The sequence below is a fragment of the Perca fluviatilis genome, chromosome 16 (genome assembly GCF_010015445.1).
Source record: "Perca fluviatilis chromosome 16, GENO_Pfluv_1.0, whole genome shotgun sequence".
NCBI lineage: Eukaryota > Metazoa > Chordata > Actinopteri > Perciformes > Percidae > Perca > Perca fluviatilis.
In genome coordinates this window covers 29,045,399-29,062,771 of record NC_053127.1, presented here as the reverse complement: position 1 = coordinate 29,062,771, position 17,373 = coordinate 29,045,399, and the positions used below count along the sequence as shown (strand labels likewise).

The window sequence follows — 17,373 nt, the reverse complement described above, 5'->3', positions numbered from 1 at the left end:
AAATAAAGACGACGACTGTTAACTTTAGTAATGAGATATAAATTCTTTGTTCTCTCAGGGCCTCTAGCTGGCATTAGAAGAAATCAGGCAAGCGTCCATTGGTGGGAAAATATTACAGCAAGGTGCTACAGGTTTTCTGATGCTCGCTTGTTTTTTCCCACTACTCGAAACATGGTAAGTGTTTTGGTCACTGTGTAAAAAGTGTCATGAGATATGACATGTCATACTGGCTTCTGTAAATCATAGGTTTCATTCATTTGGAAATGCTATACTTTGTTAATCATGATAGAAAGCCATAATACCAATTTTCTTTTTTTTTTATAGGAATGGTTTACTTATTTATGTCAGGTAATAACTATGGGAATCAACCAATATAAATAATGTGGTTTGCCTTGAGGCTGACAGTTCAAATGGGGGCATAGGGTTCAAATAAGTATATTGGCAGAGTGCTACAAATTGGAGAGTCTTTGTAAGGTCAGTGATGTAAAAGACTTTGCTTTAAATTGAAACACAAAAGTGATGCAATGGGAAATGGACTATTAATAATGTTTAATTGTGCAGAAATTAAGTAAATTACCCATACCAATGAGAAGCACTGGTGTTTTCCTTTAAGAGCCATATTTATCTTGTGGACAAGATCTCTCCAGCAACATGATATATCCAGAGTGCTGGGTCACATGGCCCCACAGCCCAGTCTCCCTGGAGTTCCTGCTGTTAGAGAGACTGATGAAGTATAGGGAAGACCAGGGGGTAGGGGGTGGAGTGTTGGGGGCGGGGCAATTAGGAGAGGTGCTGAGTTGTCCTGTATATCTACATCAGCAGTATCAGTCCATGTGCACACTACATGTTATAAATGCAGTTTTGTCTGGCTGCATTTCACCAAAATGTGAATGTGCCAACTCCTCGACTGCCCTTGGTGTGGACTGGCTCGCATGCCGATTGTTGACGTGCATGTTTGTGTGGCCGTCTCCCTGTGTGTTTCTGTTGCGCTGGGAGCAGGGAGGGGATAAATTTAGTGCTTTAGCCCCAGACTGGAGGCAGTGGCCCTTTATCCTGCACTGTCCTACTTAACAGAATGCTGCTCTCTGCTTCCGCCTGCCACAGCGCACCAGGACTCACACATTCACCCCCAACGTGGGAACAAAACAATAGAAGAAGAATGTGCTCAGCCACATAACGCACAGTCATGCAGAATAATGCAGACAGTCGCGTGTGTTTATGCAGGCATATTGGTTATTGTGTAATTATGGTTTGCATTCATTCATTCATTCATTCATTACCATTCACTCTTGTAACATGAGCTGCTGCACACTGGCCTCGTTTCATAACAGCTTGATTTTGTTAATGATGCTTTCAGTCAGACAACAACTAACTGCACAACCGACTACACATATTAAACACAGTAGAGTAGTGATCTAACACTCTCCTGATTGCCGCACAGTTTGAGTACATAGTAGGTCTTTTATCATGCAGATTAAAATAAATCATATCCTTTTTGTCCTGATCAAATTGAAACATCAGAGCATGCTAGATTTAGTGTTGCTCTGAATTTTGGTAAATGCAGCAAACTAGGAGCAAGTCAACGAGTTAGTCGGCCTTAAGCTGACCAATAGAGCACGAGCATCCTGCTTCACCTTGGAAACACACGATCCCATGGTGCATTTCCCTGCTGCCATGACAACCGAGAGGAGCTCTCCCTTGCTCGTTCCATCACTCCCTCCCTCCCTCCCGCTCTCTCGGTTTCCTGAAGCCAGTCTACCTAGCAGCACAAGGTTCACAGAAACAACCAGGCTGCACAACTTGGAGCTGCCCGTACTCTAGACAAAGAGAATTACTGTCAGCTGCATCAACACATACTGCTGCATTTGCAGTTCCCATTAAAAACAAACGCTTCCACAGATCAATGTGTGTTGACTTATGTATTTAACATATAGTAAAAACAGTTTCATTGTTTTAGATTTTTTTTTACGTCAATCTTGACATATTTTGTGTATCCTTGTAGATAAAAAATGGTAGTCTGAACATATATGGCTAATTCTAATAACTTCTTGATACCAAAAGAAGACAAAAGGAGCAACTGGAGGCACTGATAGAGGTTATCATCCTTAAAGATTCTGAGAATTCAGTTTGCTGCCTATTGCTCAGCACACACATCGGGCTAAACTGAGAAAGGGGGAGGGAGAGAGAGAGAGAGAGAGAGAGAGAGAGAGAGAGAGAGAGAGAGAGAGAGAGATGATGTAAGCATTTCAACACAGGCTGAGGTCTGGGGTTGAGGTTATGAACACTGTCAGCTGGCCACAGCCTCCACCAACTGGAGACTTTGGATGCTGCAGAGGAGTTGTCTGATGATCAGAGGGGCAGCCAGTGTTTCCCAAAAAGCAGATTTGATTTGAGCGGCCCACGCAAAAAGATCTTTTAGTAAATTCTTATTTCTAGCTTTCAAAAGTCCAAAAGGTTCGGACTGATGACTGCCAATGATGAGTGCCACAATGGTGCATTCGTGTAGAACTGCAGACAGAAATTTATTCTGCAACTATTGACACTATCCTTTAATCTGCCAATAATTTTTTCAATTCATTAATGAATTGTTTGGACTGTATAACTATATGGAACTCTGTCAGAACAACTGTTCAACACAACCACGTAGAGCCCAAGGGGACGTCGTCAAATGTCTTGTTTTGTCCACGCAAGTCCAAAACCCAGAAATATTCAATTTACTATAATGTTATAAATATTATCAATTAATCAAGAAAACAATGGGCAGATTAATCAAGACTTCCTCCTCAACAGACATGTCTGAGGTTGGAGTTTTCCACCAGCACGGAAATAAACTTTGGGAAATACAATATCTTTGACTATCAGAGATCTAATGATGAATATCACTCATCCTGCAGACAAGAATAGCCTATACTCCTTAGTAAACTGTGTGCGGTATTCCCCAATTCAAATGGTTGTCTTATTATGACCCTACAGATTATGCTCTAAAAGAAAACTATTTCATTATACAAATATATTTCATCAGAATTTTGTGGTCTGATATTTGTTTAAAGGCTGTTGATTTTCCTTGCTGCAAATCCTTTTCTGGTTAGGAGGAAGACCTACTTCTCGAGAAAAGGTGAACAGGGTGCTTTAAGAAGACAAACGAGGTGCTAGCAAACACTGTTAACTAGGGATGCCACTTCCCCAGGACCGGTGTTACTGATTACACTAGACATTTGACAAGAAAAGGTATTCGTCGGTGGCGATCAATATCTGTAGAGCGCTCACTTTGATCTCTGGGCTCTCCAGCGGAGCTTTCGCTGCAGAGCCGGCGCCCAACTAAGTATTGGAGAGAGAAAAAGGCAAACCGACAGTGGTGGGCAAGTAATTCATTCTGTGTATGTCCTACCACCATGTAATTAAAGGTAACACCAACAACTGCGGGAAGCCTACTGTTAACTGATTTGTTTACTGTGGGTTTCTGGATTTAGGGAGGAAGGTAAAGTATCCCAGAATGACGGGTGTAAAACAATGTACAATAAGAGTGGGAATTCCCTGCAAATTTCCAATCCCATTCCCTCTGGAATCAGCAAGTCACTGAGAATGATGTTGGACCTTAGCGCTGACATGCCACCCACGCGGATGAATTCTCCCTAGGGTTAAAAACTCAGTTCGCCATGGCAGTACCATTAGGACAAACTTGAGCATCTTCATGTTAATAAGATGCAAATAAAGGTAGGACCTCTGGATCATATTCAAGCATAACAGAGTGGGAGCCATCACTGTGTACACAGAAACAAAAAGCAATTTAATAATTACAAATAACACAGCCCTACAACATCAAAAACAGCTCAGGAAAGGTTTCACTGTCAGACCAGCTGGTCTGGGCGCAGCAGCGACCAAAAGAAAACACAAAAGGGTACTTGTAAATTTGCGTCAGAGTTTTGTGCTGCTTTGTTTGTTGAAACTCCAGCGTGGCTGGAGCACAGCGGAACACACCAAAGGGAGAGGAAAAACATCCTTGACGACAACTAAGATTCAGGGTGGTTGCACCACTATTTATAACCTGCCCAGTCTGCTCTGTGACAGCAGAGGGGGATGAAGAGAAGGAGGGGGGGGGAGAGAGAGAGAGAGAGAGAGAGAGAGAGAGAGAGAGAGAGAGAGAGAGAGAGAGAGAGAGAGAGAGAGAGAGAGAGAGAGAGAGAGGTAGAGAGAAAACCAGACACACAGACAGAGGGTGCCCTGTGAATTCCGGAGCAGAGGAAAAGACCATTGTTTTGTTTTTTCTTGACTGGGGTCCTCTGTGATCGGCGTACTGGGTAAAGAGGCAATAGAGCTAAAAACAAGCCATGAATATAGCATAAAAGAGAAGTTACTTGTTCTTCAGTATTATTAGTCTATCCTTTTGTCTATTATTCTGCCAGTCAGGTTCAAATGTATCACACTTGTCCTGACAGATAAGAGCCATTGTCTACAGACGCAAGGCCCTGAAAGAGTCTGCATTAAAGCTGGCAACTCTGATCTGCCACCTCACATTGGGGTGATGATAAAGATAAGCTGACAGCAGAAAGCAGAGTTCCTGCCATTTCTATCCTGGACAACTGGAGCAACAGGCCCGCAAACAAACACACACGTGTGTCCTAGCGCGCGCAAACACACACACAAACACAAACACACACACACACACACACACACACACACACACACACACACACACACACACAATTATGTTAGCCCCATGGTCACCTGACTGAGAAATCTGGCTACAACTCCAAAAAAACACTGGAAGAGTGGAACACAGAAAAAAGGAGCTGAGAGTACGGAAGCTCAAATGCTTCTTCTTATTTAAAACTGCATCTTTGATTCTAGGTTGTTGTTTTTTTTTTATTTAGAGGCTGCTGTCTGCTTCCTCATCTAATACTGCCCTGCAGGTTTTACACATGCAAGCATAAAAAAAGAAATCTGTCCCACCTCACACTACAACTATAATTATCAAAAACAAATAAAAACTCCATCTGAGGTACCAATCAATAGCTGTGTGTTAAATGTGGAGACAGGGAGAGGTAGAAAGGGTCAGGGAGTTGGTGGGGGTGCAGAGTAAAAACTGCTACAGTCATTTCCTCCTCACTAGCCACATCTTCATGTCTTATCAATAAACCCAGACACCAAGAGCAAGAAATCCAGCTCAGCAGATAGCGAAGAGGAGGTGGAGGATGTCTCAGTTGTACACAAACGCACTCCGAAAGAGAGGAGAGATAGGAGACAGTGCTGGCACAACAGCACCTCTCTCATTTTGTTTTGAAACTCTCATATCACAGCTGTAATGTAGTGTACGACATAGGGATGTATAGGGTTGGGTACCGAAACTCGGTTCCACTATGGTACCGGTTCCTACGCAAACGGTAGTATTCGGACCGGATTAGAACGCGAATTTCGGTTCCTTATTTCGGTTCCGACTGAAATATTTTCCCTCTGTCGCTCCGGACAGCGGCAGCCTCTTTTTTTTTTCCTCCCTTTTCTGCCGAGTGGCGCACGTGCCCGCTCGCGGTGTGAAGCGCGTGTCCGCGCTATTCCCCCGACATGCACTCTACAATCACAGCTGATAGATGGCTTTTTGTACACGCTCTGAAACGGACGTAAAAAGATCACACTTTCTCTGTAGTCTAACGTTAGCTAGCTACTGTATATGTAGGCTACTTTTAAAATGGCATATTTTCCCTCTGGGCTCAGGGACCCGACGGGTTCGGGCTTAATTTCTATTATTTTTCACGGGCTCGGGCCGGGCTCGGGCTTGCGCTTCGGGCTGCATGGTATATGAGCGGTCAGCTGGTGCGTTTCGATTAGCGTGAAAATGGATCCTGAGGAGGTGAAACGGAGGCTGGTCTCTGGAGGACTTAGCCTATTTCTTTGTTCCAACTTCCAAGTGGCCTATAGCCTCCGTTAGTCGTGAATAAATGATGTTAAAACATGTATAAATGACCCATTTTTTACGAAAGACAAAAAGGAGCTGTGTGCGTGCGGCGCAGTCTCTTTTTTCTTTCTCTCCCTTTTCCGCCGAGTGGTGCGTGAGCCCGCTCGCGGTGCGAAGCGCGTGTCCGACTCTAATGATGCTGATAGACGGCCTTTACAGTCGGGCTGTAAACGGGTTCGGGCTTTTAAAAAGCTGTCAATCAAAACGTACGGGTCGGGCTCGGGCCTTTTCGGGCCGTACTTTTAAGGCCCGATTACAGCTCTAGCCTGGTGGTGGGGGAGGCGAGACAGCCTCCCCAAATTGTCTGCCCTTTCAAACTCATACCTGTGTGTGTACAGACCTCTTGGACACCATCTGAGAGAGTTTTCTCCTATGCAGTAGGCCTACATGCCATAAGTCAGGAGAGGTGTCCTATCTTGCCAGAGAAGGCAAATATGGTCACTTTTCTGCAAAAGAACTCCTAAAGTTTGAAGCTGGTTGGCATACCAACTCAACAACATTTATTTTGTTGGTACTTGTTAATAGTGTAACTGTTATTTGTTAAATTATTGTAGTTGTATGTTAGGTGACTTAGGTTTACTTATTATATATTTAAGTACTTTAAAACGTTAATATATTGTTAAATTTAAATAATTTTCAATAAAAAAAAAAATAACTCCATAAAAAGCCTTTCTTTTATGTCATTTTTCAGTTTTTCAAGAATCGGTTTAGGAATCGGAATCGTTTTAAAAGTACCGGTTCGGCATCGGAATCGTAAAAATCCAAACGGTACCCAACCCTAGGGATGTATAATAATATACAATAATGTTATAAATGGTTTGCCTTGGATAAAGCAGCTGTCAAAAGTGCCCAATTGCTCTCCATTTAAAAATTAAATGCAAAGCAACCTGCAAGAAAGTGACCCGCAAGTTAACTGTGGGACACAAAATAAAAAAAATTAAAAACAGCAGCCAGCGGTTTCAACTGAACTAATAATATGGTGAGGGGTGGGCAAGCAAAGTGCACCGCTTAGGGTATAAAAACAAGTTCATTTTGCATATTTGAGCGACATTTTGCAGGTGAGCTGCTTTTGAACTTCAATATTTTGTTGATGCTGGAGAGAAAGAAAACTGTAGATAAATGTAGAAAATCTGAGGTAGAAGTACACAGTAAATCGGTAGTATACAGTTGGGTTATTAAGTGCTTTGGGGGCCGTCTGTAAGTTACTACGGGGGAGAATTGTTCTGGAGAAAGCAGCAAGCAGCATTATCACAGGCCAGGCAATCAGCCTGTGTCCAACAGGCATGCTTTTAACAGGCATGGCACTACTATACAGTATAAAACATGACATTACTAGGGCTGAAACGATTCCTCGAATAACTCGAATAATTCGATTACAAAAAATCCTCGATGCAAAATGCTCGAAGCTTCGTTAAATCGATGTTACCAACGTTGTATCGTATGGCGTTATATATGCGTCACATTCCTGAGCGAGTAATTGTATGTTTTGAGTGCAGAGAACTATATTTTGCAAGCACATTACATTACATTTTGAACAGAAATTAACACTCGCAAAAAATAATTTAGTTTGAGTAAACAAAAACCTATTTCGGGCACAATAAATGTATTTGCATGTCTTTCTCTGCTCGCAGGTAAAAGCTGCTGCGCTCCGGTCCTGTCTCCCTCGCTCTCAACCTCTTCTCTCTGCGCGCTCAACTCTAGACACGCTCGCTCAGATTTTCACAGCGTTACAAGTGTGCCACAAAACCAACCAATCGTAGAATCAAAAGGTCAATTCTGATTGGCTGTTCACCTCCAATTAGATCGCAAGTAGCAGGAAAGACATATCTACAGGGAAACCGTCTATGACACAACACCTGCAGTGATTCCCCAGCAAGGGGTATCTCTGCTGTAGCTAGTGGGTACTAATCAAAATAATTTAATTATGATTGATTTAAAACAATGTATCAGCTGAAACAGCTCAACACATATGTTTAAACATATAGCGAAGTAATCAATGGTAGAAATAAAAAGCTAAAAGTGGCCTACTGACTTAGCTAACAGTTTAAATGATTAGTTAAAAGTAATGTATGACTTTTGAAACATTAACCACACTTCAAGTTAAAGGCCAAGCTAGTAGAATTTCTGACCAAACCAACCTAAATGTCTATAGTTCAATTGCATGAAAATGTAAGAATATTCACTTTAATAGGATAGTGTGAACACATTGGGAATTGACGGGGTGGGTATGTGAGTTAATATGACAGGGATGTGGCGGAACCTCAGACCAGAAGGGTTGGAAAGCACTGATCCACAGTATTTTATATTATTGACCGACCGGTATATTACAGACATGCCTTAATAGTTGTGTTAATCACAACACCGTTTTTTGAATTACATATCTCCGTGTGTGACTAACATCATCCTTCACAAGAAATCTAACATTAGCTAGCCCAGCATGGATACAGTCTATGCATCCAACATATTCATCTGAACAAACCTAAAATGTCACAATACAGCCACTTAAAAGAAGTTTGTAATACTGGTTACATCGATGTGGGGTTTTATTAACCTTAATTCTGTAAGGTTGGTTCAATTGACTTGCAAAGTAGCTATCCGTTGCTAACGTTAGCTAGCTAGCTTATTTATGTCAAAAAGCAGTAGCTAACGAACGTTACTGCCAAGATATGATTTCATTTTAAGACCGATGACAACACTTGACGAGTCTTATAACACCTCTCTTGTCTCTCGTGAAATCATATCTTGGCAGTAGTTAGCTAACGTTTCTGCTTTTTGAGATAAATTAGCATTAGCAATGGATAGCTCATTCGCAAGCTAATATAGCAACATAATTCAGGTTAATAAAATACGGTAATGTAACTAAAGTATTAATAGAGATGGTCCGATACCACTTTTTTGCTTCCCGATACCGATTCCGATACCTGAACTTGCGTATCGGCCGATACCGAGTACCGATCCGATACCAGCGTGTCATATATTTCATTATGTTTTAACATCTGTATACTACTATCTCTGTATGGATGTGATATGATTTCTTTCTTTGTTGTCGGTCTGGCTCAGGTTAAACTCTTTGTGAAACATGAACAAACGCAAACAAGGAATGCCCCAGAACTTTCTTTTATAGTTTTAATGAAAAAGAACATAAATAAACTACTTTAACGTAGATTTTCTTTAGGGCTTCTCGTTAGTTCGGATCGGTGCATAAACTCCAGTACTTCCCGATACCGATACCAGCGTTTTAGGCAGTATCGGAGCCGATACCGATACTGGTATCGGTATCGGAACATCTCTAATTAAAAACTACTTACATGTGGCTATAGTGTGACAGGCCTACTGCTGTTCAGTCTCGCATTGCGAGACCTAACTTAGCTAGTTACAGTGCTGCGAGGCCTGTTCAGATGACATGTCGGCTGCTGTGTGTGAGCTAGCTAGCTAGATTGCTTGTGAAGGATGAGTCAAACATAAGGAGATATGAGTCAAACAAAACAACGGCATTATAGTACACACAAATATTAAGACATTTCTGTGATATAGCTATGTCAATAATACAAAATACTGACCGAAATGTGTTTTAATCCAGTAACATTAGTCGAACAGCTCCACTGTGGACGGTATTTGCCGTACCAACAAGTGTTGACTGAAAAAGACGGTTCCTCCTAGATTTTTGTTTCCTGATATTGCAATCTAATTGGAGACGAACAGCCAATCAGAATTGACCTTTTGATTCTACGATTGGTTGGTTTTGTGGCACACTTGTAACGCTGTGAAAATCTGAGCGAGCATGTCTAGAGTTGAGCGCGCAGAGAGAAGAGGTTGAGAGCAAGGGAGACAGGACCGGAGCGCAGCAGCTTACATTTATTGTGCCCGAAATAGGTTTTTGTTTACTCAAACTAAATCATTTTTTGCAAGTGTAAATTTCTGTTCAAAATGTAATGTAATGTGCTTGCAAAATATAGTTCTCTGCGCTCAAAACATACAATTACTCGCTCAGGAATGTGACACATATATAACGCCATAGTATCGCTGACGGACGGTGTTTCCGCACGGAGCATTATTACTGTCGCACAGACGCGGCTCTTAGTCTGCTGCTGGCGACACTGTCTATGTGCTAGAGTGTAATTAGCGAGGGGCTAAGAGAAGAGACAGGCTGGAGAAAACGACAGAAAGTGTCCAAAGTTTGGAATCAGTTCAAACGTAATTAAAACTAAAACTCTGTACAGTGTGTCTACTGCAAAATCAAACTAGCTTACCACGATAATAGCACAATGTCTAACTTAATCATCCATTCCACGAAGAGGACCGACTAAAGTAAATCATAGAGTCGTATGGACGATGAAACTACACCAAACACAACAACTACCAAAATCAAAGACAAGAAAATACGTAGTGGTGACCACGATCTGATGAGCCGACGCGTTGACTATCCCTTCGGAAAAACAGCTGATTGTTGCGCATCTCTCTCTCTCTCGCTCTCTCTCTCTCTCTCTCTCTCTCTCTCTCTCTCTCTCTCTCTCTCTCAGCTGATCAACGATCTAATAGCCTAAGTGTAACAGAGCTGTGTGACATTATAATCAAATATATAAATGAAATTAGGTTGAGTATAACTAATATTTACAGATAGGCCTACTGTATATACAGATCAGTCTCAGGTTGAAACTTGTAGTTCTGAAAGTTAAGTTGCACGACTTAATGTAATGTTTGTGTATGTTTAATGTATGCCTTAGTTTGAGGTTGATATAATTTGAAAAAAAAATCTTTAAAAACAATGTAATATGGCACTTAAACGCACTTAATGTTTATTTTTTTGAGAGATGATATTGTAAGCAATGTAGGCAATACAAATGTTGCTTTTTCCGAAAATATTGCTAGTTTAAAAACGCAAAAAAATAAATTTTTAATCGATCGATAAAGTGCTAGATTAATCGATTACAAAAAGAATCGATAGCTGCAGCCCTAGACATTACATTACATGTCATTTAGCTGACACTTTTATCCAAAGCAACTTACAATTGCTATATATGTCAGAGGTCGCACGCCTCTGGAGCAACTAGGGGTTAAGTGTCTTGCTCAGGGACACGTTGGTTGATGTATTGCAGTGGGAATCGAACCCGGATCTCTCACACCAAAGGATCTCTCATATCCACTGCGCCATCACCACCACATGAGCAGGAAATCCCCGGTACAATATATGCTTTTTTAATATCTGCCTCCATCCAGAACATCCATATGAACACATATTTGTATTAAGTGTTGCCAGTGGAAACAGAACCCCTAACCCTAGAAGTGTGGGTTCAACAGCCTACACACTGACCTCCACACAAAAACGATGAAACCTGTGCCTATTGGAGCAGTGCTCAGCCTGAGCTGCACCAGGCCACATCACAACGGACAAAAAGAGACATCGCATGTCTTAAAGGGCAACGGTAAGGAAAACATACCCACTTCCACAGTACACGTACATGTGCAGAGCACTGCCATACCAGAGAGCCAACGTGGATAAGAACTCAGCAGAACAAGTGGTGCAAACGTACCTCTTGTTGATGGGCTTCTCATCCTTCTCGTAGGGTTTGACAAACCACTTGCCGATGCGAACGAAGCTGCGATTCATGAGGCAGCGCTCCAGCAAGTTGTGGATGGCTTTGAACAGCAGCGTGCGACACTCGTAGGAAAGCCCGTTCTCCCACAACCCATCATCCTCAGCTGCAAAGACAAAAAGAGAGATAGACAAATGTGAGAGGAGTGGAAAGCTTTAGGTGCCATATTTACCAACCTGCACGAACTCTCTAGGGCAAACAATGTCAATCTTGACAGCACAAAAACTCAACTGACAATTACAGTGAGAATGGTGCATCAGATGGCACAGTCACTGATAGGGATATTCATCAGTGTTTACAAGATTAAGTATGAAAGCACCAACAGTCATACCAAACGCATTGTCACATTACACTGTATCACCAAAATCAAGCTTTGTTTTATTTTATCACCCAGCTTAACCTTGTTTAAAGGTACTGGCAAGTTTTTTTTAAACAGCAATTTGTTATTCATTTTTGAAGAAGGCACAAACATAACTCTCTACATAGGTGTTTCAAGGGTATTTTCAATCACCGTTTGTGTGGATGACATCAACTCTGAGCACAGTCTTAACAATGACAAGCTCACCGACTGAACAAACTCGATAAATTCAGTCCTGTGGATCACATTATGAAACACCCTGCAACTCCAGTCTTTCTAATAAACACATGTAGCTGTGAGCGATTAGGTTTCCGATCAAGCACACAGGTAACGCAGAATAGGATCTCGCGCGATCACTTTTAAGAACAACAACTGAAGGAGAATTGTGACATGTTCACACTCTGGCCGTCCGATAAGCATGACAAGCCATTTTCAATGACCTGCCAGTTAACGCTGGACACCTGGATACAGAAATTGCACATTTCCTGAAATGCAAAAGAGTAAGTCATTTCTAAAGTGACATCTGGGAATTGTAAAAAGATTGTAAATAGGCAATGAAACTGCAAACAGGAGTTTTCTCACTGAGACAGAGGAGACAGAAACCTGCTGCTGCCTGCTTTTAGGCTGTGGGGGTTTCAGGTGCTTTCTGCTCCTCCGCACATTTAGTTTTGATATCAGGGTTTAGGAGTGTTGCGGTACACAAGGTTCACTAGTACCCCGGTTTTGTTTTTGGTACAGTGGGGAAAACCAATCATTTTGCTGTAAAAATTAACATACCCGGACATTTACAAATGGTCGAAAAGTAATGGACATTAACCAAAACGCAATAGCTGTGTGCGACAAATTTATGTAAACATGTAGGAACATTATTATAATTTATATATTTATATGCTGTTTATTGATCCCCAGTGGTGAAATTACAATTTACACTTTATTTATATTAGCCACAATTTATATTGTGGCTCACACAAGTATATAACGCATAAATATCATGTTTTCTACGCAACTGATTATGTTAACATATCCGCTGTGTGTATCAGTGTCTCACGGTCATCGTTGCTGTTTTAGCGGGTCGCTGCTTAAATAGCATGGAGGAAAAAGACATGTATCCCAGGGTATTTTCACACCGTTACGTTTGCTCTGGTCTGAAACATTGAGGAGTTTTGTAAACTTAAGGAGTGTTTTCCCCTTGATTCTGTCACAGAGAAAAATCCAAGTGAACCCCAAAATGCATCAGTACATACCACGTGACCAGAAAGAGAAGCCAAACTAGCCTGGTTTAGCTAACAGACCCGAAGTAACACACTGCCAACACTCGGGTAGTTATTTTTTCTGTTCTAGACTGTAATTAGACTGTGTAAGGCTCATAGGACAATAACTATTTGGTTCACATGGCGCATCAAATCCAAACAAGTCACAGGATGAATAAATGTACCGTTACACCCATATCGGAGTTGCTTTCTGAATAACAGTCTGCGCTGGCCTGAATGCTGCTCTAATCTCATTAACAGCCATTGCTCACATCATACAGCACTTAAGCTCCTTTCAGTCAAGACTCCAGCAAACCTCTCCCCAAGTGTGCCATCTCTGCCTGAACACAGACGAAATAAATACCGGCGTGTGACCCACCCTTCGTGTCAGCTTGGCATGCACTAGCGAGGCCAAAAACAGCCCAGAAGCAAGTTCATAAAAGTATTGAATGTTTAAGGGAATACATGGCTTGCTGTTTTAATGTAAAGATAGATAGATATATTTTAAATTGAGATGATTCCAAGGCTTACAAAACACAAAATTACATTGATTTCTTTCCTTAAAGAAGAGAGACACCATGGGTCCTGTGCCAGCCTGGCAGGGTCTGAAAAGCTTTTCCTAACTTAGAGCAAACAGCCAGCTATGCTGCATGGATGCAATTGTAAACGTCTGCTGGAAAAATGTAAAAAGAGTGTAAATTGTAATATTAAAACGAAAAATAGGCATCCACAATCCCCCTCAAATCCATTGCCAAATGCCACAGCTCTACTAGACACAGAGTTCAGCTAGCCTTTAAAACATTACATCGAACCAAGGGAAAACAACCTTAGGCTAGCCGCCAAGTAGAGGGCTACGTGCCCGCTGATTTCGAGAGCGACAAACTAATTCATCAGGTGCACACACACACACACACACACACACACACACACACACACACACACACACACACACACACACACACACACACACACACACACACACACACACACACACACACACACACACCCTGAGGGATAAGATCAGGAACACAGAAAAGCAAGGCAAAGGCAGGAAAAAGGAAGGAAAACGGCAATTTCCCATTAAAAATGAACAGCAACTGCAAGAAGAAAAAAAATCAACAACAGTATAAAGCCATTTAACTTTCTAGTAAATGTAGATGTGATTGAGTATGCATGGGATCAAGGCCGCTTTTCCCTGAGTCTGCTTTGAGTGATTTGGCAGCTGGTCTGGCATTCTGAGAGACTGGCAGGCAAGAGGGCAAAAAGTCAACAAGAAAAGAAAGCCGAACCACTGAGGCACTGACAGCAGATTAAGAGAAAAGACAGGGAAAAAAAAGAAAACAAAATAGGATTTAGGCTAAACTGCTGGCTGAAGAGACAGATCGGTGTGACTGATAACTATTGAAAGACAGAGGAAAATGAGGAGAGCAGCAGGTCCTAAATCTATGGCAAGAGTGACATCAACCCCAGCTTGCATTTTGCAGTTATACCTTCAGTCCTACTCCAGTACTCTGTGGATCACGGCTCTTCTGTGAAACTGGCAGAAATCTCCCTACACCTACTTTTACATCAACTGCCATGGCGATCCCATCTGCTTTCTTCTGCCAAGACCACATCTGCCTGTGCCTCCTCCTCCTCCTCTCTGTCACTTGTTCCTCCTCAGTCTCTCCCTCGAGCGCCGAGCAGCTCTAAAACAGGCGTCTGGTTTACATCAAGTGTTCCTAACGACTTCACGTTCATCATGCAACGCCTGCAGCAACACTCCCCTCTTCAGATAGACACAGAGACAAAAAATGTTGCAGTTGAAGTCTATTCAAGTTCGATGTACACAATGTGACACTCACTAGAAATGGCAATGCAACTTCTTAAAAAAAAAGGTATTTTCCACACAAAACCAAACATCCAGGGCAGGGGTGACTCTTTGCTCCGGGACAGACAGGACTTGGCTTTGCCATTTTTAATGGAGGAATCCCTATGACAGATCTCCTCCTCCCCCATTGTTTGTTTTCTTTCTTGCACTCGTCTTCTCAGGTCCTTGAGTGAAACCCATTAGACAAGCAAGAAGAAAAGCCTCAACTCTCAACATTACTCCAAATCACATTTAAAAAAAAAAAACTTCTGAAACAGCAGCATCTTATGACACTCCCCTGAATGGAAAACCATTTTCACTTCGAAAGATAAAAGATAGTCCACAGATATAGTCAGTCGGGAAACAAAAGTGGGTTATAACTTGTCCTGTGACACTTTATTTGTGTACAGAGATTGCAAGCTGCAAAAGGGTAGCACAGAACTATTCAACAAACAGAACAAATCCTCAGTTTAACCATCTTTTTGCACAACCTTATTTGGAAGTAAAAGCTGAAAATTATTTTCATTATTAATTAATCAATTTTCTTTAATCGTCGATTAATCATTGAAATGTCACTGACACATTTCTTAGAGCCCTAGGTGACGTTTTACTATCGTATAGCAAACATATCATATATGAAGAAAAAAAACCATTAAATCCTCACATCCTCCTTAGAGTACATTAACATTACCCAAACTGTCTGTAGCAAATGTGGTTTTTGCAGGGCTACGTTCCATTTAAATGTTCACCTCATGTACTTAACTTTGTGCGCATATTCAGTTTTAATGTAGCAGATGGTTATAATGATCACTTAAGGCATCCATGGTTGAAATTTTTTTTTATATATATAAAAAGTGTTTATTTTTTTAAAGTCTGTGACCCAAAATGCAAGCTTGGTGACAGATCTGAGTGCACATGTAATGGGAGGGTGGGACATTGTGTGCGGTGGTCAGTGCACAGGGCGAAAGATGAGTGGCCTCATTTAGATAAAGATTTATGAGATCAGCTGATGGCTAGGACACTTTCATGTCTCTGCCTCCTGTGTAGCAGGCCCATATGAGCTGACCTTTATAAGAGCTCTTAAGCGGTTGCACAGCGGCTCTATTAAGAATACTTGCATCTACCTCTAGCAAGAAAACAAAACTAATAACATCGAGATACAGTGCAGCATCAGTACTCTGCTTATCCCAAAATGAAACACACGTTAACCTCTTCCACTCCACAATCTTTTTTTGTCCACACTATTTCTCTCTCTCTCTCTTTTTTTTTTTTTTTTTCCTCTTCAAAACTTCAGAAATTGATTTAGAAAATGGTCAAAAGTCCCTCCAAAATACCCCATTAAGACACCAAGACCTTAAAGGAACATCATAGAAAACTCCATGCTTTGATTTGGTATTAAAACCTTAAGACATTTGGAGCATTTTTCAGCAATTGGATGGTGAGCTAGTCTAGCTACCACCAGACCAAGCTCAATCTTTTAAGATTGAACATTAGTCTGGGGAGTCTGCTCTGTATTTTCTACTGCACAAGAGGCGTGATCAACGGGCATACTTCAAATGACTCTGTACGCAATTGGATAGTCCTTCAACCAATCAGACCATCGATCTGGGCGACGTAGCAGCGACAGCGGCATCAACGGGTTGCTGCCATGGAGTGCTGCGCTTCGGTGGCCGCCTTGTTGAATGTAAACAAAAAAAGCTGCTTGGTCGCTTCTCTATTGTCATCGTGTTAAACCCGCCAATAGCGAGCCAGGTGGATAAGCCAGTTTGTGATTGGTTCCCGCAAATTTGTAACTGAAGCAGGATAGATAAAACGTACAGGTTTCCAGCCTGAGCTGCAGGGCGAAATCAAATCGCCAGCAGCTCAGGCTGGGTTTACCCAGTCTAATGGTGAGCACTTCCGTTCTGGAAATTGTTGTCAATATACCTAGGAAAGCCATACATTCTCTGAATGCCCTCGTTCTCCACTTTGTGGTTGTGAAGTTTCATGAGGCTGTGATTATCCATGAGCTCACAATAGGTCAGTTTATACAGTGAGGTCAAGTTTAAAAAAAAAAATGGTCTCCCTACAATGAAATGGCTACTATGGGGACTAAAGCCCAGTTCAGACCAAAGATTCACAACAAGACAAAACCGTTTTAGAACACTGCAGTGGTCTGAACCGGCCCGTCTCAGCTTGACTCAGGCCAGCTGATGGTGGTGCCTGCGACTCAGCTGGTCCAGTCGCCAGTTTTGAACGTAAGGGGCGTCACCTGTTTCAACAGCCAATTGGGCAGTCAGCTGGTCAAGTCTGTTACAAACTGTCAACTGGTTGAAATGCCAGGTATATGGTCGAGCGAGCTAGAGATTGACTGAAGAGAAGAAGCGGCGTTA

General features: G+C 41.9%; 1 protein-coding gene across 2 annotated transcripts in view; it reads right to left on the bottom strand.

The window, feature by feature from the left end:
- The window catches only part of med13a (mediator complex subunit 13a), a 101,710-nt gene that overhangs the window by 60,112 nt on the left and 24,225 nt on the right, over positions 1-17,373 (bottom strand). For both annotated transcript variants that reach the window (XM_039778204.1, XM_039778203.1), the window contains one exon: positions 11,482-11,650. In XM_039778204.1, coding sequence (XP_039634138.1) covers positions 11,482-11,650 — 169 coding nt within the window. The remainder of the gene's footprint in view (positions 1-11,481; positions 11,651-17,373) is intronic.